Here is a 25390-nt window from a genome sequence, read left to right as displayed (position 1 = left end):
GGGGGGGGGGGGGGGGGGAAAGAAAGTTAATAGTGAGGAGCAGAAGAGAAAGATGGGGGAAACAAGAAGTTGTGCCCAGTTATATCTTTATGGGGTTATCGCAAGATTTTCAGATTATCTAGTAATACTCCCAGCATTTACATTTTGACCACAAGTGCAAGCATATCCTCTGAATAAGTCGTAATTCTGAGTCAGTCTGAGTGTCATCTGGACTGAAATGCTTCATTTTCTGTGTGCGCATACACGTGCTTGCACACACACTCAACTGAAATAATTGGCCTTAATTCTCATACCTTCAGTTATTTTGTTTCTAAAATAAATGTTTTCACACATAGTCTTAGCCAAAATAATAAGTAAACTAAGACCACTCTAATTACTGTGATTCCAGCTGATGTTAGCTCACCCCTTAGTAAGGGTGTTGTGATATGTGTCAGTTCCCATATGTTTTGTGGTGTTACGATGTCATTCTGTACTATTTATTTTTAAACTCTGCTTTGTATATCTCATTTCAGTTGGCTTCCAGAAAGTAATAATATTCATCTTTGTGAATGTCATCACTTATTTTAATAAATAATCTCTTTTCTTTTTCATTTCCCCTTATACACGATGTAGTCTGTGCTCAACCTCTTGCCTTAATTTTGCTACTCACTGACTTTTGGAGCAGTCCTTCAGTATGGTATCTGAGTGATTTATCACAAAACATATTTCTGCATTTTTCGTGTTTATTTGCTGCTGTATGTTTTGTATGTATTTGCTGCTAATGAAAATGTTAAATGGGCTTTGGATGTTGTTTTTTATCCATTAGCTGTGGACATCTCTGTTAGGATTTTGTGAAGCAAGTTTCTTCAGCTTAAACATAGTAATCTAAAATGAAGAAGCACTTCTTTCATGTGTCAGCTGATGGGCATGTTCTCTCACTGGGATTTTGATGGTCTTTTTAGGGGTAATTTTTGAAGTACCTGCTGGTGTAGAAAACTTTCCTCATCACTGTGTAGCAGATTAAAGTTGGTTAGCAGATCAGGATGCTGCTTTTACTGTAAAATCAAGGTTAGAAGCCTTGTGGATGCTGTGATGAGTGTGTGGCTTTTTGCAGAATTCCCTCAGAACTTTGTGAATTAAAATCAAGATTTTGCAAAAAACTTTGGGCGCAATGTAATGATTTCAGCAAAGCAAAATCAGATCAGCTCGATAGTTATTTACTGGTAGAGTGAAGGCAGAGTGGTATATTTCAGAAGCAGGGAAATGAGTGGGAAACTTCCTTTAGTGCTTTCCGTCTTTGGCACTAGTAAGAAGACAGTCAGTAGGTTGTATATCATGCGCAGGTTGAATGTGTTGGCTAGAATGCTTCTAATTCCTCTTGAAATTGGGAGACAGGTATCCCGGTGGTTTTGGAGGCTCTTACCCATACTGTCAACCTATCCTGCTCACTGTTACATGGTGAACAGAATAGGCTGAGTGATGCTTCGTCAAAGAGAGAGGTTTAAGACTTGGAACTCTTAAATTATGTGGCAGATTTGAAGGCTAAGACACAATGACATCAGGTTCCTGCTATTAGAAGAGAAACAAGATCCTGCTTTCAAAATATGTTTTGGATGCAGGATGAAGGGTGCAATGAGACTAGTGTAGATAAGCAAAAGTAAGTTGGAAAACCAAGTTCATGGGAAGAAAATTAAATCAGAAAAGGGAGAGGAAAAGAACAGTTGAAGAAACTATGTTGAAAAGATATGTTTTAGTAGATCACTAGCTATTAGATGCAATAGGGAAGCCAGAATTTTATAACTTGCTCATTTATAGTAACTTCAGTTTTCTACTTCACTCTTCCTGTCTGCCTTTTCTAAGCTAAAGGGTTTAGTACTGCTAATGTTACACAATTTACTTTAATAGTATGCAGAAGATGGTTACTGTTTTTCTTAGAAATAAGGGAGTTTGCTTTTTGCACCCCTAATTGTAGGTATGGCCAAAATTGAGTAATTTTGTCATGGTTAGAAAATAGCCACGTTTCTTCAGATAGGGGTTTAGTTTTTCAGGGCTGACTGGGCAGCAGGATTTTTCATGTTCAGTCTCGAATCTTGATCTTCTCTTTTTGTGTTCAAAAAAATTGTCAGCATACAGAGTGGCAATTTATACAATACTTACAAAATAAAAATGATCAGAAACCTGTGCAAGACAGGCGAAGACCATTAGTGCACTCAAAAACAGATGAGAAAAAGAAGCAAGGGTTGTTCTGATGGAAACCATAGGGGGAAAGTCAAAATTAGAGGGTGTATGGAGGACGTTGTCCTACAGAACATTTGAAGGTGAGAGCAAGAAGTATGAATGTGATTCAGAAGGCAATAGGGCTTCCTTTGAAGTTGGGAAAATTTGCCAGACTTTGTACAAGGTCTGTTTAAATAAAGACTGTCTGCAAGACTGGATGTAATATTTGGTTATTAAATAAAGGGCATCTGCTCTCATAAAAGCCACCCTGTTTTGTTCGTGTATGTTATTGGCTATTTTCCTACTTTGTACAGGCTTCTATAGAATAAGCTTATGGCAGCCTGACAAATGGAGCATTTATTGTGGCTAAAAGTACTGTAAACAAAACCAAAATAGCAAGTTTTATTGGCTTTTATAATACATTACAATTTCTTAAATTGGCAGTGGTATAGTGGAATTTAGTATTTTAGGACCCAAATGTTGTTATCTGAAAACAGTGGACTTCATTTTCCAGTTCTTTTTTGTATTCTATACAGTGCTGTTTTTTCTATTTGTTGCTCACGCCCATGTGTTGTAGAAACAGATTCTAATAAGAAACATTTACAGACTCAGTTGCTCATTCACGTGCAGTTCCACACAAATGCATTGCCTGCATTTGTTCTCATCTGTTTAAAAAAGTAATTATTCGCCTTTGAATTTGAAGAAAATCATGATTTGAGTCTGCTTCGCATATTGTCTTGTTATGAGCTGAAACATATGGAACCTTCATTATAACTAAAACAAGATAAACTCTCCAAGGTAACAAAGAAACCTTCTTGAAATGCCTATGAAAATTAAATATCTGTGTTTTATACAAAGATTTGATCCAGCAATCATTATTCAAATAAGAATTCCACTGAAGTCCAGCGGAATTTTGCTGGAGTAAAGAGTTTATGATTAAATTCTGTTGGAATCAGTGGTAGTGTTGAACCTGGTCCCAGCAGGTATGAGGTCCAGTCCCTTATGCCGTTGTATTCTCTTCTTAGGGTAAGGAGAGTTCCTTTGTTTTCCCAGCTGAACTTATTTTTACTGTTAAGTTCTTCAAAGTCTACTTTCAAAAAAATGTGCAGGCTGCAAAGGCAATGTATTAGCTGTGGGCTGGAATTCTGTCCTTGAGACCTGGTGAATGTCAAAATAGTATGTGGAGGTATGCTGTTAGCAGGTGAGAACTGGTAGTGACACCGAGGGGTTGTTGATTCATGATAACAATGTCAATAATGGAGTTAAATCAAGTTTTAAAGGAAAAAGCTTTCTTCCACACAGCAAAAGCTTAACAATTTATGTCTTGATACTGTTCTAAAACAAGTTCGCAAGTGTCATACATCTTTTTAAAGTTCTGCTAATTGCTAAGTAGGAACACTTGAAAATTCAGCAAACTTACCAGAGATACAGTATATAATGTTTGAGACCTGTGAGATGAGGGGAATTGGGAGAAGGGGAATATGTTTTCTTACAAGATAGGCTGAGCCATTAAATTTGAATGTCGAAAAGCAGGGTCCTCTCTGCCTATTAAGTGTCTTAAAACACTCATAAGCCTTATTTATATTTATATTTATGTTTATGTTTGGTGTGTCTGAGGACTCACGGTGAGGACTTTCTCAGTTTCAGGGTGGGGTTTTTTGTTTTTTGTTTTTTGTTTTTTTTCTGCACAGCAAGATCTGTCTCATGGAGATTTGTAAGCAAGAGATTTGTAAGCAAGAGCTTGATTGTTATGGCTGTGTATTTTTTTAAGAGAGTATTTGAGCATATTTTCTAATAAAGAGGAGTTTCATATAACGTAGGCTATCTTGTCTTCCAGTTTTTGCGATATTATATATCACAAAAAAGATTTACTCTTGGTTCTGTTGTGTGTTTTTTGTAATAAATCTATAGATGAATTCAAGAGTTTCTGGAATCAGTTACCAAGAAGTGAAACATTATTAACTAAAAAGAAAAATGATCCACTTTCTTCAGACATGTAACTTATTGCAGATTTTGCATTTCATTTAAAATACATAAATGAAGTTACCTCACAACAGAAGAAAAAATTTCTTCCTAAAGGTTTAATTGTCCTCCTACTGGATCTACTGGTCTGGATTCATCTTATCCAGTGCTAGGACAGAGAAGTTCTGAGATTTCTCAATTATTCTGGTTTTGTATGGGATATAAAACCTTTTGGGCATCACAAAGCAACTTATCCTTTTGTTATTTCTTTGGCGGGTCACTTTTAGAAGTATTTTTCTCAACTCAAAAATAGTATCTCTACCTGAAAATTTTATTTCAGCTGTCACCTTTAAAAATATTTATGAAATCTGAGAGGAAATTGAAGGTTATTTTTCTCCTTTCCTGACCTTGTTTTCTATATTTGGCAGTATTGAATAATGTATGTATAATTGCATAATCAATTTTGCATCTGTGCTGATAGGCAATTTTATTTCTTACTCTCCAGTTCAAAAGTTACTTCATCATGATAATTCACTGTTGTGTTAGTATGTGTGCGTGCATTTCTCCGGACAGTGGGTTTAGAGCCCTTCTTTAGAGCTGATGGATCTGAAATATGCCCTTATACCCTTTTTGAAATAGGAAAAGGCTACTGATAATGGGTGTGGAGAAGGGGTTGTCTGTTGGTCATTCATTTAGGTGAAGCTGTGGAAGGAAGATTGAGCCATAATTCTGCAGATGCTTCCATGGGACAATGGAGCACAACAGGGAATGAGTAAGAAACTTGGATAATAATAAAGCATTTGTTGGACCTGGCAAAGAAGCACACTTCATTTTTTGAAACAGATGATCACGCCTTTGGTCTGTTTTCAAGGAGTGGGGTTTATGTCATGGTTCCAAAGCCTGTGGAAGTACTTCTGAAGTAAAATCTACTGGTGACCTGCAGGAGAAGAGACGGCTGTTAGATACCTCTACGTACACACTGTTCTGCCACCGGTGCTCATGGAATTACTGTCAACATCAGTAGGGGTTGCCATTGCAGACTGAAATGAGAGTTGACTATTCAGGCCCCTCAGATATTTCTTTGCTAGTGCAGCGATTAGAAGGAAAGGACAGAGGGGAAAAATATTTGCCAGTGTATAAACCTGAGCAAAATCAAAGGAGAAAATGTTACTAGATGAAATATTTGCTACGTAGTATATATTCAGGTTGTATGCGTCACAGCTAAATAAAGGCCACTTGAGAATTATCAAGTGTCTTCATAAATAGCAAAATAAAATGTATTTGTATTTATAATTAACATTAGATACAAATTCTCCTTTGTAAGCATGTGTGAGCCCATTAGCTTTGATGAAGTTTAGTAAGCTTCCATGGAGTTGACTTTGGTTCTCAAAACAGGTGAACATGGCAAAGAATTTCTTACTTGCTTAGTTACTAAGTTTCCTCTTCAAAAACTAATATAGACAAAAAAAATTTTCAGTTACAGGAATGTTTTAACTTTTGGTATGGTATTTTGTTTTCATATTTTAAGTTACACGAACCAGATAACCAGCTAAGCAGAGTTTAATGATTAGCCTCCAGAAAACACAACTTAACTGGCTCTTTTTCTCCTTTAAGGTGGTTTCATCTGGAGTCCAGACAAGGGAAGAGAACTAAAGACAGAGGAGAAATAAAGGTCAATATTCAGTTTATGAGGAATAACATGACAGCAAGTATGTTTGATTTGTCAATGAAGGACAAAACCAAATCCCCTTTTGCTAAACTAAAAGACAAAATGAAAGGTCGAAAAAATGATGGGACGTTTTCAGATACCTCCTCTGCAATCATCCCAAGTACTCACATACCTGATGCGAACATAGAGGTATGTAGTGGTGAAGTACAAATGAAATCAAAACCAAAAAAACCTTTCCTTTTGGGACCTCAGCGGCTATCCTCAGCTCATTCGATGTCAGATTTAACAGGATCACATGTCTCCTCAGAAAAAATGAAATCCAGCACAGTTGGCTACTCTCATCTTTTCAGGCGTCAGCTAGACTCTTTCGGTTCAGTTGATGAAGGTGGTAAGTAAAACTCATGACCATTATAATTACAGTTCACTGCTATTAGAGCATTCAAAAGTCTGTTTAGTTTATGAAAAAATTACAAGGCCAAAAAGTTAAGAACTATTGCTGGCCTTTTTTTTTTTTTTTTTCATTTCTATTAGGTGGTAGCTCAGAACTGCTGTTTCTGAGCATAAGAAATTACTTACATTGGTCATAATTTACAGTAATTTAGCATTTTTCTTCTTATGTCCTAATTTGAGAGTATGTTGAGGCGAAGCATTGCGTTCTAGAGGGAACTGTAGGCAAAATGATGTCTTATAAAAAATAAAAATCTGTTAAAAAAGTTGAAAACTATCATCCAAGTTTTAAATCTGATTTATACAAAGAACAGAAAATAGTTTGCATTGTTTAAAGTTATTATGCAGAGGTAGACTACTGTCGCTTTCTGGAATGATGCGCTAGTCACAGCTGTCTTCTCTGTAAAACTTAGTTATCACACAGAAATCAAAAGTTTGCTATAGTGTCTATCCATAAACATTTCTGAATCACAAAGTCAAGATGACAGCTGTTCTTTTTTTAAAAAATTGAACTGAGGCTCAATTGCAGAGTTTCTAGACCTAAGCTAAAATGGGTTCTATGCATGTCATAAACTATGATATAGTGTCCTGTTGATAATATACTAATGACAGATTGTTTGCAGGGAGTCTAAAATCTCCACATAGAAGGACATTAAGTGTTGATACTTCTAAAATGAACCAGCTTGACAGCACAGTTGATGAAACTGCACTTGAAGCACAGAATGATCCATTTACCAATGTGAGTGCTTCATTACCCCAAAAATTTGCTACGCTGCCAAGACAGAAGAATCCATTTGAAGAAAGCCCAGCAACATGGGATCAGAACATAAGTCTGTTTTCCAAACCTGTCGAAATCAGAAAAGAAATTAAAAGAGAAAAAAAAGAGAAAGTTAGTCTTTTTGAAAGAGTGACTGGAAAAAAAGATAGCAAGAGGTTAGATAAACTTAGCAATGGGGGATCAGACGGTTCTACTGACTTGAAATCACCTAGTGCGTTTGGTGAAACTCGTCGGGAGAGTTTTGATTATGATTCGACTAATCCGTTTATGACAAACTTCAAGCCTACAAGCATGTTGCCATCTTCAAGGTAGGTTTTTGCTGTATTTTGATCTGATATCTTGAACATGTTATATAAATGAAAATGTGAAGTGTTGAGGAACACAATCTTTGTGCTTTATATACCTTTATATCATTGCTTATCTGCTTCTAAGTAAAAGTTACGAACTTTTTATATAGTTTGATCTTTTCTTAATTAATTTTGTAGTTACATTTATATTACTAATATGTACTGTGAATGTTCTTGGGTACTTGCGTTTGTGGAAAACTTTGTTTGTGCTTCAGAATGAGTTCTTCCTGAAAGCCTTCTGCTTTCACTGAACACTCATTGCTAGTTATTACACTGCCCTAAGTTGGGATTTAGAGGGAAAGGTTTCAGATCTAAGAGAAAGAGGAAACGGTATAAATGAAAGGGTAAAGAAAATGTGAGTAATGAAAACAAGTCCTGCAGATGTCACCATTTGGGAAAAAAAAATGGATTTAGATTCTATACATTAAAGCACAAGAATTGAAGACCATTCTGTTTCTAAATGGGAGCACCCACATGGACACTTATCGTGCTTGAATTCGTTTGGCTCACCGTAGCTTTGCTGAGTTCTGTGTATTCAAGTCATTGCATGAGGCAGCAGTTTATGTTCTAAGCAGAGTGAATTAAGTTGCAGGGGCTGATAAGAAACTTTGATTTAAATAATCCATTTTAATCTTTGTTTGTCTATCAACAGTTAACTTGTTTTCTTTAAAAACCAAACCAAACCAAAAAATATGTATCCCACAGTGTTTCCTTTCTGGCTTTTGTTTGCTAGTGAGGAAAATATACTCTCTTTATATATATATATATATATATATATATATTTTTACACACCCACACCCACACACCCACTTATGTACTGTTCTCAACAGGTAAATGTTTAAGCAGTTAATAATTAAACTTTTATTCATTTGCATTCTTTTTTTTTTCTGTATATTAATGCTAGAAATTAACAGTGCTTTTTTTGCAACATAATGATTAATTTCTGTTTAAGGACTTAAATTTGGTAGAAATTGAATTTAAAATTACAGTGCTTCAAACTGGAATTTTAAGGTTGTAAAATAATCAGCATTTTAAATGGAAAACATGGTTCTAACAAATTTGCCTTTTCCCTGTTATTAATTCCTTAATTAATGAGAGTAGTATTTTCCTAAATACTACTGTGTCATTAATTTTTAAAATTTTTGTTTTAAAAAATTTAAATTTAATTTTTGTTTCTCATTATATTGTTCTTTAAGAATTTAGAACAGATTGATCTTATTGTATCCCAGCTCAGTTTTATTCATAGGTTAGAATACATGCACTCCTGATTTAAAGTTATAATCGTTTTCCCAATAAAGCTAATCATGGATGTGTATTAGATAAATGAACTGAAATTGAAGTGCTGCAGAAAAGATTCGATTGCTAGAAGCTCATACAGACTTCAGTGAATTATCTTCTTAACGTCTTCTACAAGTCAAGTCAGTTCCTAGTGTCTTAAATATCATGTTTATAGACAGAGTCGTAGAATATTATTTATTTAATAAAGGATTTCTCTAGATTAGAGTAAGGTTAGGATGTATCTTGGTTTGTCAGAAATTAAGCTTCCATTTAAATAAGCTCCTTTAAAGAGCAGTAATTTAAATAACAATTAAAATTACATAGCATTTAATTTTTTTAAAATGAAAAAATCCATTCAGGCAGATGCTAGATACAAGTAGTGAAATCTTTTGAAGTTCTTGAATGCAGCAGATCTTGATAAATATAAATCTTTAATGGTAATCATGATGGACTTTTTTTTTTCTTTATTTTGTAATTAAAAAGCTCATCACAGTGCCCATTCAGAAGGACTGTAGTCATTTGTTCCCCCTCTTTATATGAGTCTCTTTGACTAGTTCTTGACTTTTATGTAAACATAAACATATGATAAGACAAGTAGATATTCTGCTATTTTCAAAAAGCCAAAAATAGTAAATATTTTGACCTTTTCTGTAAGACAGCTATTATGGAGTATCTAGTGTGTAATAATTTAAGTTAGAAACTCTCTATTTTTATATGCTCCAGTATTATGTTCTGTGAGAACCTTTTAGAATAAGTTCACTTTCTTTCAAATGTAACTTGTACAGTGATTTTCTTTTGAAGTAGAAACTAATACAAAATGTGCATATTTAATAAGTTTACAGTTTAAGTTTACCTTTTATCTGTGGAGGATTTGTTGAATAGAATCCATTTTTAATTTTTTGAACTAGTACTGTGAAGAAAGAGTTGTATAAATCTGTGGGCACAAAATAAATGAGGTTGAGTAAGAAATTCAGTATGCAGAAAGCATGCACAGGGAATTTAAAATTTGAGTTATTTTTTATTTACTCAGTATGCTCTTAAGCTCTTTTGGATGGATACCATTTCTGCAAGTAAACCAGGCAGTATCTTTTTATTAAGGTGTGTCCAAAATCCATGTTCTGCTGTGGATGACGAGTTTGCTTAACAGGTGGATCTCCCATTTAACTGTGCTTAGCTAAGCCATGGTTTGAGTGATGAAATGATCCTGGAGTATGTGAACTATATTCTTGTCAGGTGAAATTCGAGTGGAAGATGTATTCCAGGAGCACACTGTAGCCACAGAAGGGCATTCGGTCTCTGGGACCAGGCTGGAGATACTGCAAAGTTAAATTAAAAACCCCACAGCAATCCTCTTCCCCACCCTCAGAAAAACGGACCAAACCCAACTCCTTCATGTGCGTAGTGTGAAGGTCAGGTTCTTGGCACCAATGAAGCCATGTCTTTAAAGTTAGCGGGAGTCTTTTCAGTGACTTTGGGGAGCTTTTGGTCAGGCTCAAGTTCATCCTAATTAGTTGTGTTTGGTAATGCTGACTAAGCAGTAATGATGTGGAGGACAGCAGCTCATCACAATATCACTCACTGATGGCTGGGTGAGTCGAAGAACAGTTGCTGAATAACCTTTGACCTGACCACCCGTTAAGACCTAACTGGCTCTATGAATATTCTGCCACTAATCACTCTTATTTACTAATTAAAAGAATTAAGATAAATACATCTTCCATGTGTTTCTCAGCTGCTGATACATAAAATGTAGAGGTGGTTCAGTGATAGTTACAGGATTATTTTTCTTAAAAGTAACTAGTATCCCAGGATTATTTGAAAAGTATTATTTGTTTTTATTACTGTTATTTATTACTGTTATTTCAAGAAAGTTTAAGAAGCATTTTGGAAAAGCAAAACAAAACCTGCCTGGTTTGTGTATAATACTAGTTGTCAGGAAATCACAAAATATGAACCCCTCATTTCTATTAATCTCTGCTCTGGCAAAAGCTTGTTCTGTGGCTTTGGCTAAACCACTTAGTCTCCCTGCTCCTGATCTGTAAAATGGGGATGATATTTTGATACCTCTTACAAATGCTGAGTGGATAAATTAGTATTTTTTTAAGGTTTTTATAGATACAGTATTACAGTATTACATAAGTGTTAAGATTGGGGGTTTTTTATTGTCTGGTGTAGGTGTAATATAGATATTTATGAGCTGATTTCTTGACAATTTAAAAACGCTGCAGTCTCACAGTGAAACAAGAAACGTTGTTTTTCCAAATATTACAAAATCTGTTAGCTCCAGAGGATTTATATCATACAGCCAATGAAGAATTTTTAAGCACACAATGTGTCTACTATTTTTAGTTAGCATTTACCAATAATAGGTTTGCCTTTGTACTTTTTAATCCACTGTTTTAAAACTTTTACCTAATATAATCTTAAATTGCTGTCACTCTTACCATTACTGCTATTGTCATGGCTCTCAAGAGGTTAATTTGCAGTCAGGAGCCACGTGGATTTTGTATTGAACACAGTTAAAGAAATTGAGGGTACTCCTGGTAAACAAAGATTGTTTTGTGCCATGACCAAACCTTGTGCATCATTTCTCTGAAATTGTTTGTGTTTAGGAAAATACACTACAGTAGGCTAATCAACTGATGTGAAAATTTCTCAATTTACACCACTTGACAAGTGCTAAAAGAAAAGCATCTTTAATTTTAATGTGTTATTAGGACCTTTTTAGAGAGATTGTACAAGTTATTAACAAGGTCCTCTGAGACAGGAGACGGGTAATTAACAAGACCTACAGAAAGAGAGTTTAGGTAATTAACAAGATCTTAGGCACTGGACACAGGGAAACAAATAGTCCAATATTTAAAGCTGACAGGTTGTTACTAGTCTGATCAAATTCCAGATCTGGGAAACTGAATTGATAGGTGCTTGAGAGCTTTCTAAGAAACATTTTTATATCTATCTATCTATCTATCTATCTATCTATCTATCTATCTATCTATCTATCTATAAAAAATAAAAATATATATAATATACTTGTTGTTTCTGTGTATGTATATATGTCTCTGTATACATATGTATACACGAATATAGAGAGATGGATTAAAAAAAACCCTTTAAAGTAGCACTTCTATGCCCTAAGTATTGTTAAACTTAAAGGAAAGAAGATAAAGCTCGTGCCTACATACTGGTTATATGTCTCAAGTTCTGGCAATAAATACGTTCCATTCTAAGCAATGTAGAAGGCAGAACAGTGGGGGATGTCTCTTACTAGGTTTCACTGTAACAACTATGAATAATGCTCATATTTACGACATTAGTCATTGGTCAATTGGAGCATAAAATACAAAAATAATTTTTTTTCTGTGTTCTTTTACTGTTTCAGCCTTTTAAAAATTGCAACTGAAAAAGAACAAACAACGCAACCTTTAAACTCATCTCGTTTGCATCTTTCAGCTTTGTCTGTCATTTCTGAATGTGGTTATTTTCCTCAGCCTCTCTCCCTCATGCTGTCATCACATGCAGCCGTTAGAGCTGCCTGCCTCTCCAATGGTGCCTGTTCCAAACAAATCTGTGTCTCTGTAGTTTCCTTTTTCCCAATGGATGCAATGTCTCTGCATTTTGATATGTTCATTACTAGATTTTGAAAAAAAACCAAACAACTGAGGTGCCATGAAAACATGAGGCTCTTGATAACCACCATGTTTTCAGATCACATTAAATTGTTAAGTTTTAAGAACAAGCTGTCCATTACATTTCAGCAAATACTAAAATTTTGTACGTGTGAAGGTCAGCTAGTTAGAGAAGCTTTTGCAAAATCATGGTGTTACTCTGGCTTTCGAGGTTGCTGCTTGTCAGTTGAGCTGTTAGTAGACCAGTTGCCTGGCTCTAGTCAACTGCAATTGTAAAGTAAAATCTGTTAGTTTAAACCACAGTGAAGCTAAGTTATTAGTGCAGTAACTTGAACATCGTCAAAGATAAATTGGATGTTAAATGGTTTAATTCTTGCCTGTTACCTATGATGTGCTGGAGGCATATAGTTACCGGCCACAGCTCCATTGGAATGAACTTCAGAAGTTGCCTGATCAGAGCAAAAGGTTGTAATGGCTATGTATTTCTTTACCAAGTAAGTCAGCCTTTCCCAGTGTGCAATACAACTCACTGATTGTAATTTTTGTATACCCAGTTCAGAGATGTTGATCTCTCATGAGTTTATTACTGTGCTTGCTAGAGTAACAAAGTCTGTTCCAGAATTTTATTATATATTTCTCTGTTAGTCAAAAAATGACGTCAGGTGAACTATGAACTATGCCATTTTTCAGAATTTTGTTACCTCTGTCAGCGTTAGCACGTCTTGTTTTAAGAACAGAATACTTCTGCATTGCTTTTCTTGAAGTGAAAGGGTTTTTTTCAGTTCTCTACTGAAATTTGACTAGATATTTCTATATCTATATTTCTGTGATTATCTGTAGTCTAGGTAGAATATTAATAAACTATAACAGTGCATCAGTTATACTGTAGACCGTTAATATTTGTTAATTCGGTGTGGTAAAGCTATCAGTAGAACATTATTTCAGTAAAATAAAGACATTACAGGTTATGTGAGAGGTAACAGGAAAGTACAAAACTAGAAGTCATGCAAGGATTCTTAGTGTCTTGGTCTGTCCTGCCAAGACTCATCTTACCCAATTTAGAAAGATCCCTGCATGTGATGAGAGAATAATACTGAAATCTTGCCTAAAGCTACTACAAAGCAATAGTCACAGTATTTGGGATATTACTAGGGTGTATTGAAGCCATCAATTCCTAGAGAGATACTGTAGAAATACTTAGTATTTATCTTGACTTTTGCAAACTCTTCACTGGCAATCACTCCTAATTAGTTGTGTTTTGGGAAAGTGTCAAAACTGTCTGTTTGGAAAGTTCATCCTGCTGGCTGCATGACAAGATTTTTTTCAAGCTTTCATTGTCTGTTGATACACGTTAGGGCACGTGAAATCTTTTTGAGTGGATACAGAAGGCATGTTATCTATCCCAAGGGGAAATGCACTACCTGTTATATTTTCTTTTTAAAAAATAATTAAATAGTTATATCCAGTTTCTTTATTAATAAATGCTGAAGCTGTGTAAAACTGATGAACTTTTTTTTTTTCTGTTTTATTATAAGTATTAGTGCTGTTTTTTTAAGCATTTAAAGATGGTTCTGGAAGTTTCAATGTAAAACTTTAGGGTTGTTTGATTTTTTGATTGACTTATAGATCTCTAATAGTAGGGTCTTCTAATGGAGGTGCTGGAACAACTTTTAGTATAACAGTTCTTCTGTGGCCTCTTGAGAATAAAACTTCATCAGTTGTTTAGCCGTAGTGCAACTGCCTCGTAAAAGGAGGAATATTTAAATGCTTAAAAACATTAACTTTTTATGTTAAACTGTTGTTGTTTGTTTCCAGAAACTTAAACTAAAATTCACTGTACACAGTGTTGAGTACACTGTGTGAGATAATTTTTGATTTTAAAATGTTTTATAAGTCCCTAATAATAAGTGAGTTTGCACAAGTAGTGTGTCCAATGGTGTGCAAGTTTTTAAAGTAGTTACATTTTTGGAAGGAGAAGTCTAGCATTCTGACGGAGGTCGTGAATGCCGCTCTGTACACCTCCACTTTCCCTTGTTGTGTCTCCAGCAGTATCAGACACCTCAGAATGGGTCATCAGCCTATTGTGGATGCAAAGCCCTGTCTGTTTTCAAAACAAAGGTTTTTATTCACAAAGCCAAAATTTTGTTAAATTTTTCAAGTTGTTTTAAGTGAAAGTTTCTGTGTTTCTGTATAGTTCGCTGTTGTATTTCTGCTGCACTAAAATTGAAATATACGTGAGCCACAAGAGAAAAGGCTGTTTCCTTGAAGTGCATACTGTTCAGGACCATTACTGAGCACTGTATTCTGAGACTGTGACTTCTTTATCTCAGGGAACCTTCTGCCATCTCTAAAGTGCTCCACAGAGTGCAGCAGCATCCTCACAAACAGACCATTTCCAAAGGAGTCTATGTAAAGAATATGTAGCTTGAGAACAAATGATTTGCAGAGAAAGTGTGTCTTACATTCAGAGGTTTTGGTCCAGTTTCTTAACTCTTGGCATGAGACTTTATAGTAATATTAAGAAAATGGAGTGATAGCAACAAAACCCGATACTCTTTTTGTGTCCTCCTGGGGTTACACAAACTCCAGAAAGCCATGAAACATGTCTTGACAGCAGGACAATTTATATAGTGAAGTGTCTTAAGTGATGTTCCCCAGAATCTGATTGGGAAGTAAATGGTAATATGCTTACTCCATACTTGCTTAGCTGCCAGACATGACAGTCATTCCTTCTTAGAGTATAAAGTGATGTCTGCATTGCCAGGCACAGCAGGCTAATAATATTCTATGGAAAGCAAAGTTTCTGAATTTCATTAACTGTATCTGATTTTATTCATTTCTTTTGTTTTTCTAGTACATAACTTAAATTGCGTCCTGATATTTCAAAGTTTTGATATGTGTTGTGAGAATCCAAAGAAAAATGTGTAAGCACTGTAATAAGTATCAGTCCAAAGACCAAGAAGTAGGAATAGGAATAATATTTATGATCTAATGGAAAATGAATATGGTAGAGCTTTGTTAATTACCTGTACACAGATGTTCCATGTTAAATGAAAAAACCTGAAAGCTCGCAGTGAGCTTATTGGTATAGTGGATATTTTACAGGATGTCAAGTTAACATAGAACATTTCAGTATTTTGAATAGTAGGGATTAATGTAAATATCCTAGTTTTAATTTCTAATAGTATACAGCACAACGATCATATAACTAATACAAATAACAAAAGATAAGTAAAAAGCTTTTGCTCCTTAGGAAAATATGCTTTCCATACAGCATAATTTAGGAGTCTGAATCCCATTCATTATGTTGTCAGAGTAAATGGTTCAGGCACTAAAATGTTTAAATCAGTTATAGGAGAGAATTTTTTTTTTAAACATTGTTTTAATCTCTAGGCATTTAGAAGCTAAATATTTAAGCAGCCACTAGACCTAATGTTTGATTTTTTTAACTACCATTAAACTTCAGAAGACAGAATTAGAAGCTCCTGCCATAAACTTGAGCTTGTGATATGTCCTAAACTCAGCTCCACTGTGTTGAAGTTTCTATACAAATAATCAGCATGCGATGTAAGTATTTAACTACCTCATAAAAATCAGGTGTTATGAAAAAAAGTTTCATGTAGTTCTAATGAAATATATTTAAATAGTGAAAATAAAGTATAAAATAATACGCTTGCTCTGGTTACGAAATAGTAATCCAAAACACTCTACAGATTTAGCATTATAATACATCTGTCTGCATTATTACCTTATACTGGTTTTATTTCTCATCACTTTTCTCCCCCCAGTAACACATGGTGATAGGACAGGGTCCTCATCTCAGATGAGCTGAAGTTGAAATCCAAGCTAATAAAACCCCAGAAATTCAAGCAAACTTTACTATTCACTAAAAATGTACATATAAAGAAAAATTTATGTCCCAAGCATTGATCTGGTACCAATATCTGATATAAAGTAACTATTAAGGAAACTAATTGAATTCCCAGATGAGTGAAATGGGGGACATGACTAATTGCTGTGCTAGATTAAAGAAGTCTATTTGACCTATAGTGGGGTAGAGGCAATGTAGAAGTTGAGTGGCTTGTTTGGTCAGCATCACCTGCATGATCCTACTGCAGCTGACTTTGAATCTGTGCTGGTGGGATTTACCTCCCTTTTACTAGTTCCTAACTTTCTTGAAGGTTATTGGAGTGAATGAAAGCTTAATAGTTGTATGAGACAAACTGTTAAAAATTGTTACGGGACCTGGGACGTCACCTTGAGACACATGAGACTCCACAGTGGTGAAGAGGGGGCTTCTTGCCCTGTCTGGATAAGCAAAAGAGGTAGAAAATTACTTGATTCCTTGAGATGATGGAGGACACAGGAGCAAGAAAGTAGATGATCTCTTTTCAGTGATCAGAAAGAGGAGTGAAGCCAGTTTGTGTAAGTTAGAAGGTATGTCCGGTGAGGAGGTGTTAGACTCAGATATGACAACATCTAGGAGTTACACACAGTAATGACGATGAGCCAGAGAAACCCAGTTTGACTGTAGCTCTCAGGGTGACTTGGCAGAAAGTCCATTTGTTAGAAAAGAAACATCTTTTTGCTTGTAAACTGACCAAATTTAGTTCGAGCATAATTGAGAAACAATAATTAAGGAATCCCACAATGCCATTTTTGTTTTACAATCACTGTTCACAGAAAACTGCACTCAAAAAAACAAAACAAAAAAACCAAAACAAAACAAAAAAAAAGCTGAAAGAAATTCTTTGCCCAAGCTGTGAACATAGTTTCCGTGCTTCCATTGCAAAGGTTTCATGCCAATTTATCAAACCCTTGGGAAAAAACAGAGCTGGGACTATAACCAGAATTATCACTATGAACTGTGATTGCAATACAGAAAAAAAAAAACACATCATTTTTTATAATTGCTCAGATCAATGATTTCAGAAGACTGTTGGGAAGTTAAGAAAATGGCTGCTCGAAGGAGGCTTATGATGGTTGTACAGCGTGTGGGCTGGAGACCTAGAGGCATGTTTTCTCTAAGCTATTACCAGTAATCAAGTGAGATGGTAACTTCAGGGGTTTATTATTGTGATGAAATTTAAATTAAAAAATAAACGCTTTCATGAATTTCAATACACCAAACAGGCAACTCCCCCAACTGTACACATTCATAGTTTTACAGTATTTTCTTTTGAGGAATTTCTTGGTCCTCAGACAGTGAATTACGGGTAGGGCGGTGAGAGCCTGTATCTGCTCACGCTCACCTCGGGCTGGAAGCGCTGGCAGGAATCCCTACGGGGCTCAGCGAGGCCGTGGAGCTCCCACCTTACTTAGCAGACAATCTGATTTAAAAAATGTTATATGCAATCTCAGCACCTGTTTCTTCCTTGAGAAGCAGTATATTTTCCACGTATCTCTTTAAAGTATGAGTAAGAGTATTCATGGGGTTTGGGTTTTTATGGGGGAATATTTTGTTTAATAGTTTTTCATTCTTTGCAAGTATATTCAAATTGCTTCATGTAAAATACGCAGATGTGCTCTTTTGTAATTGCACTTACAATCTCCACAATGTTACGGAAATGGTTGTAGGTTTTTTTAGCTAAAAAAAAAAAAAAAATAGTCCATATTGCCAGTGATTTATATTTCTAATTTTCAAACGTAACTGCTGCTTTTCTTTTAAGCTGCTGCTGTGAAAAAGTCCTAGAAGTTATTTCACAGAAAGTATAAAGTCATTCAAGGCAATGAAAGATCTTGCTTTTTTAACCTTTCAGAAAGTCACTCAGTTGAGCAGTCAGGCCGTATTATTCTATATCTTGTCTGACATGAGGAAACAGTCCCAAAAGAAAGATATCCCAAATTAACGCCACACTTCGTTAAATAGAGACATTCTTGGTTTTCACCAAGCTAATTCGATCCAGTTCAGTTAACTCATTTTTTTTTGTACTCGGATCACAAAAGGCAGTCATGAATGAAGCAAGTTCATCATGTGTTTGACACATCAGTGTGAAACTAAAAGGCGGGTTGTGAGGGAGGGTTCCTGCCTTTCGCTTTTTAGACAATAACCCGATGAAAGAGGCCCCTCATTCAAAACTGGTCTCCAGCAAACTAGGCAGACTGCTGCGGATCACTGTTACAAACAGGTACAATGGGAATTAGCCAGAGCTTGATTCGTCAGACACCTCTTGATTTCTAGTTGTGACTGTTTGTGTAATCCAATCTATCTAATATCCTCAGTCCAGCAGATGGTTCATGGGAATTCTGTATGAGCAAAAGTCTGCCTGCTTTGGATATGAAAAATAATGTACAGAATACAAAATTTTATTGTAAAAAAATTGTGTTTAATTTTTTTTTTTTTTTTACAGAAGAAACCGGAATTTTGCATTTTACATAATTAACTTTTGTAAATTATGTCCCTCCCACTTTTACACTATTAAATATGTGGCCTATAAATTCAGCTAACAGAGTAATGAACATTCTCAAAATACATTCCTTTCTTTAAGCTACCTTTAAAATAAAATGTTAAGAAGTGTTAACATATTTTTGTAACTTTTTTGCATTATTCTCAGTCAACAAACATCACCCTTGACAGCCAGTACATGCAGACTAACTAGTGTGGATTCTGTGATGTGAAAGAATGATGCCTTCTATGATGCTACCAAATAAATAGTATTTGTGAGTCATATCCAAAATCTGAACACATTTTCAGAGAGTTATTTTCACTCCAAACTTGCTGTAGCAAGTACATAAGAGCATAGCAGCACTGATTTTTGAAGATATTTGCTAATAATTACATCAACCTGAGACACCATTGGACCATTTCTTAGGGCTGACACTTAGACAATGGACATTTTTATCAATATCAACTGCGCTTTTGCAATTGAGGAAGAAAAAAATAATCTCAACAACGTCATGCAATAGTGTTTTTTTGAATATGTGAGATAATCACTAGATTTATTTAAAAAAATAGATTATTCACTCAATCTAAAATACAAAACAAATGTTGCTGACAGAAGATGGCTTTTCAGTTCTGACTTAAACTGGAATTTCTAAAGGACCTTTCTCCTCTAGCAACTGCCATGAAAGCTGGGAATACGTGTTAGTCTGCAGGTTTTTGTTGGTTTTGAACAGTGTCATGCCTGGGATGTGTTTCCAGAATATTTAATTTAAAGTATCCTAATTTGCTTAGAAGCTCAAGGTAAGTCTAGAGATAAGAGCTAGAGAAGCCCAATCCGTAATATCCTTACTTGCATTTATTTATTACTTATTCAAATTTTATGAGAAAAAGAATATGAAAAATACAAAAATTTGTGAGTGAAGAATATATGAAGATTTCCATTAACTTTAAATATTTTACTACTTTTCCTAAGTTCAACAAATTGCGAAAAGAAATAATATTAAATATTCTGTAGCTATATACCTAATTCATTGGTGACTTTTAGTAGATGTTTTGGTCAGATAAGTGTGCACTACTAATATTTGGGGGTTTATTTTTTTCCCACAGTTTTAATATGAATCCTTCTGGCATCGAGGACCTCAGGAAAACAATGGTGAGTTATGAAGCGTTATGGAAAGCCATCAGTAAATGCCATCTAATTGGTGCTTGAGACAATATAAGCCACTATTCTTGTTTAACCTCTTATAAGGAAACGTTGGGGGGTGTTTGGGGTATTTTGACATACACAGAAAAGTCTAATTAGAAAATTACAGGCTTAATATAAATTTGGAAATAAGATTTTTACACTCAATATGCAGTGTACTTCTGGTATGATTTAGAGAATAAGGGAAAAATTAGATCTTTGCACAGAAAGAAAAAAAAAAACAACAAAACTGTTTCTTTGGGGTATTTCAGATGACTAGAGAAGTAATAGTCAGGTGAGAAACTCTGCATTACTCAGTGATGTATTAATTGACCTATCACTATAGTTGGAGACTTGCAGAGAGTCTTTAGATGACAAATCAAAATGGAAGTAATGAACTGATATATGATAGGATTAATAATACAAATAATAAATGAACAGCCTCGCAGAAAACACTAAAAATAGAAATATGAGGAGTTATTATTCAAAATACTCTTTTGATGTCTCTAAAAGTACCTAGAATAAATTGTGTCCTAAGAAAAAACAAAAAAATCCACCTATTTCCTATGCCGTGTCTTTGAAGGAAAATGTGGTCTTGATAGAATTTATTCTGTGAATAGATGAAATCTTTAAAAGTGGGTTTGTTTTGAGTCTTTAAAATATATAGAAAACAAGTTTCACAGGCAAATATGACTTTGTACTGTTTATTTTTTGCTAGTTTATGTAAATGATTTGAAATAACATTTGATGTTATTGTAAATGCCCAAGTTTTTTTTAATGTAAGTAACTGGTGGGAGATGTCAGCGTATATGAACGCTGCCTTTGATCAGATAGTAAACTGAATTCTACCAAGCAGTTACTTAATCTCTGACAAAAAGCAACATCAAAAAATTGATTTAACTTAGCTGCTATTGTCTGTAAAGTAACCATAATTACAGTTTCTATGTGCTTGCAAATGTACTACCGCAAATCATGTAATTTATTGCTGGTAAAAGCATCAGTTTAATTCTTTTAAGAAATAAGATGTGAATTGTTTTATTTAAAGGATTTAAAGGCGATAAAATAATTCCTTGATGATTTTTCTTTTGGAATACGAGCTATCCTAAATGTCAGTTGTAGGATTATGAGGTGGTGCTTATTTAATACAAAATACAAATTAGGAGAAGAAACTATATCTCAACCATAGTTTTGAATGAAATAATTTGATCATTTTATTTTTTTTTAATGTTCAAGATTGCTTTCTAAGGTGTTTGAAGTAATTTATTATTAGGTTCTGCAATAATAGCCCTCACCAAGTTATTATATTTCTTCCTTGTGCATCACATTTAGTAATTATGTTTGTATGTCTTCTACTCTGGTGCCAACACCTGTCTCTGAAAGCAGTGTTTAAATGGGAGCAGTAGCCAGTTGAAAGGGCAGTGTGAGCTCTTTAAGGCCTAATTAAGAACTGAAAGGAAGATGAAGTAAGTAGGACAAAAGATGTGAAAGTAGTTTAGATGATATTCCCAGAGCAGAATTCCTCATTAGAACAATAAAGAGATGATCAGAGATTGCCAGGCCTTCCATTTTATCTAACTCTATTTCTTCTAGCTGTCAGTGTGTACCCCAGTGGTATTTTGTAGCTGAGAGAATTTTTCTTTGCATAGCTTGTTATTTAGAATTTTTTTTCTTAATAATTCATTATAAGATTAATATTTTTGTATTGAAATTGTAGTATCTGATTTTGTAAATATATAGTTGTTCCTTAAACATTTAAGTATCAATTATTTGCTCAAACTGAACGTTTAAAATCTTAACTTTAACAATATTTATTTCTAAGTACTAACATCCTTTAATTAGAATTTTCTTACATAATTAATGTGATAGGTTATACCCCTCAGAGATCTATAGGGAGCATGTGTATGACAAAACATCTTTAAAGCATATGTATTGCATACAATTTTCCACTAAACATTATAAAATAATTAAAGACATCATTGCATCTTAATTCCTGTTCCTTTGCCAAATCAGAAAATTAGGCAAACTCTGTATTTCAGATATGGAAGTGTTAATGATGTCTTTTCCAATGTGTACAAAAATTTAGTACCACAAAGAGAAAATTTTACTTCTTGCTTGTAGAAGAAAATGTGCTAAAGTGTAATGACCACAAAGTGAAGGTATTTTCTCTTCTGTACGTGTTGGAAATAAATTACTAGCCAATTTATAAATTTCATCAAGTTAGCCATTTTAATGAGGTGGGAGTTACTGATCACTTACAATCTTGTAACTTGGTAAGTTTAAAATACTGAATACACATATATAAATATGATATTAAATATCTCAGGTGTGGGGAGAAACCCTTAAAAGCACATATTTTCAAGAGCTACTATTAGAATATAATTGATGGAGAGAGGCTGATTGATCTCGTACGTCAGCCTATTTGCAGTGCACCATCACTTTTAATTAGGTTTATTTGAAAACTTTGCCCACCTGCGTATATTAATGATTCCACACATGCCAGTGTGCAAATATGGAGCTGTATGGAAAGAAAAGGAATGGAGCATGGAAGAGGAATGAATATTTATTATGTCATATGATTCCTAGCTGTGCAAGCTTTGTCATTTTAAATGACAAGTTTCTACTGTAAACAGAAGCTATCTGACATTCTTCTTCTGCCCTGTTAGAGGTACAGGATTTGAGAGGTTAGATTATTTTACTTAATTAGAGGTTCCATATCTTTTAAATGTCCCCATTTCCGAATCAGATAAAACTTACTGCTTAGCATGTCTAACAGTGCTAATACTTTCATAAACCACCTCTCAATCTTTTTCTATTATATATTTCCAAATTTTTCATAAGGTAGCTACTTAAGGTCACAGCTAATTCTTCTTGACACAGGATAAGACATTCAATTTTACAAGTTTTGGATCACATGTTGCCCTTTGTTAAGGGGACTAATTTGTCCATCTCTGCTAATACCTTCACTTACTGAGTCATCAGAAATAATTACAGAAACAATTCAGTTTTTCCCTCCTCCTTAATTCTGGGCCCCACCTGCTTTAAAGCAAGCAAATAGACAAGCAAGATCTTTTAGTAGTTCACATTTCTGTCTTACAAGCTCTAGTGCAAATAAGATGCAGCCTTTTAGATTCACCTGAAATTTGAAATTGAAAGTTTTATATGATTCAGAGGCCAAGGTCTGTAGAACCCCTGATGACTAAAAATAGAATATGAAAGACAGATGATGACTGATGTAATTTAGAGTTAAGTAAAAGTTTTGCTATGATAAGCTCAAAAGACAAGAACTCAGAAAAGTTACGGTAGGACTTGAATTTTCAGGGCTCTTTCTCTTGTTCTTCTGTAATTAAGGAGGGCAAAAGCTCTAGAGCAAATGGAGGTGTGTTGTCTAGGAGCAGTTGTTTCTGTCAGGAGTTGCACATGAGAAACGTATGAAAAGCAGTAACATCAATTTGTTCAGAAGACTGAACTATTTAATAAATTCTGGTGTTTTTCTTGAACTTATCTGTAGGATGGAAATCCATTTGATGCCACTGCAGGATATCGTAACCTTACTTATGAAGAGGTTTTGCAGGAGCTGGTGAAACATAAAGAGCAACTTAAGAAGAAGGACACCCATATTCGTGAACTTGAGGATTACATTGATAATCTTCTCGTACGAGTAATGGAAGAAACACCTAGTATTCTCAGAGTGCCATACGAACCTTCTCGAAAAGCTGGCAAATTTTCCAAAAGCTAAGATAGCGATACTTAATGGTACTTTCTGCTGAATACATTAGTGGAAGGAAATCACACTTTAATATTTTGACTTCTCTTCATTCCTTTTCTCCTAAGAAATTCCAGGAATCAGGGGAGGATGGGACTATGGCATGGGGGTTTTTTTGTTTATTTTTTACTCCAAACACTAGCAGGGACTGCCAAAAGTAATATTCTGTTAGATTATCTAAATAACTTTTTTTTTCTCTTTGAAAACACCTTTAGGTACAGAATACTTAGAGTAGGGTTAATAATACACATTAAAATATGTCCATGCAGTTTATATAATAGCTTAGTATTCACCATGTGGCAGTTTCAACTGGGAAGCCTGTGCTGTTATGAATGTTTTCTTGAATGATTATTGGTGTTATGCAAATCTATCGATAATGATATTACAGCATGCATCAAGACCACTGTTTTCAAGCCAGTGTAGTATACTTTACTAACCTGAGTGTGTTTTGTTGCAATGGAATGTAGTTTGTTCTACACATATTAGAGGAAAACAGCGGTGCACAATCTTTGAGGAGTAAATGCTGTATTCTATACAATGTGCTTTTTGTATAAAAATGTAAAAAATACCATGCCATTTCAGTAATGGCACATGCTGGAATCAGTTATTTTACACTTAAACGCTAAATTTTATGTATAATGATTGAACTTTGGTAGTGAGCTCATGACACAAGGTTGTTTTGAAGATCTTTTTGTATGAAGTTATTGCATGCCTTTTTATGTGTTAAAGTTCTTTGAACAGTGTTAATAGAGTCGGAGGTAGGACTGGAGAAAAGTATGGAATAAAGATATGAATACTTTGTTCAGTCAGAGTCTGCTACAGTGAAAATGTAGGAGAAATGAACAGACTGAATTAAATAGACATGATAACTCAAATAATATAGAACTGACTCAATTTAAGGTTGAGTTTTACATGATATATATCTGTCTTAGGTTTTCTAAATCTTATGACAACAAAGTATATGCCTTTAGAAATAGGCTATGTTGCTGAAACACATATAGAGTACTTAGAAAGGCTCTTCATTAACAAAAAAATATGTATTCCTTGTAAGTACTTCTAAAAGTCAGTTTTCAGTGAGGCAAATGAAAGAAGAATGTAGTAAGTGTCTTCCTGATCCTTTAATAATTGTAAAATGACATATGAAAAAGGTATCTGTTGTTCAATAAATTGGCAAAATATAGTGATGAACGTAAATGGGAAAATACTGTAGGCAAAGAATCCTCACAGTATTAACATAAATAGATTTTAATTTTAATTTCCTCCATAAGAGTCTCAGTTGGATTGTCTGTTGCTGTGAAACAGTAAGATGATATTAAAAAAAAAGTACAGAGAATAGTTCAAATTTGGATTTAAGAAAACTGTCTTCTCCTCCTTCTCTTCTTTTTCTGTACATGATCTTTTTTTTTTTTTTTTGTACAGCACCATGTAATGGCTGTTGCTGAGGAGGCAAAAAACCTTGAAATTAAATTCCAATATTTTTGTTATTGTTGTAAAAGATCTAATTATGTTTTCATTTGTAAAACTGCAAAAATTAGTAATATCTTGAATAATGATGTGGAAAAGTTGAAAAAGTTCACTATCTGAATGCTTCTGACAATGTTACTATTGTATGACAGCACAGAATTATTCTTGTTAGAAAAAAATACTTTCACAATTGTTCTCGGATTTCTTTTTTTTTTGGCTTTTTCTTCTTCTTCCTTTCTTCCTTCCTTTCTTTGTTCTTTTTTTTTTTTTTTTTTTTTTTTTTTTTTTTTTT

At 34.4% G+C, this 25390-nt stretch overlaps 1 protein-coding gene across 1 annotated transcript in view; it reads left to right on the top strand.

Moving 5' to 3' along the window:
• Positions 1 to 24503, top strand: part of RAB11FIP2 (RAB11 family interacting protein 2) — a 30522-nt gene extending 6019 nt beyond the window's left edge. Inside the window, exons 2-5 of the mRNA XM_026851307.1 lie at positions 5773 to 6215; positions 6898 to 7360; positions 19796 to 19841; positions 23380 to 24503. Of these exons, the coding sequence (XP_026707108.1) occupies positions 5773 to 6215; positions 6898 to 7360; positions 19796 to 19841; positions 23380 to 23607 (1180 nt within the window). The 3' untranslated portion in view covers positions 23608 to 24503. The remainder of the gene's footprint in view (positions 1 to 5772; positions 6216 to 6897; positions 7361 to 19795; positions 19842 to 23379) is intronic.
• Positions 24504 to 25390: the final 887 nt, after the last annotated feature.

This window comes from Athene cunicularia (genome assembly GCF_003259725.1).
Source record: "Athene cunicularia isolate RWA chromosome 6 unlocalized genomic scaffold, athCun1 chr6_part1, whole genome shotgun sequence".
Classification (NCBI taxonomy): domain Eukaryota; kingdom Metazoa; phylum Chordata; class Aves; order Strigiformes; family Strigidae; genus Athene; species Athene cunicularia.
Note: the sequence above shows the minus strand (reverse complement) of the source record. Positions and strands in the feature narration are given on the sequence as shown.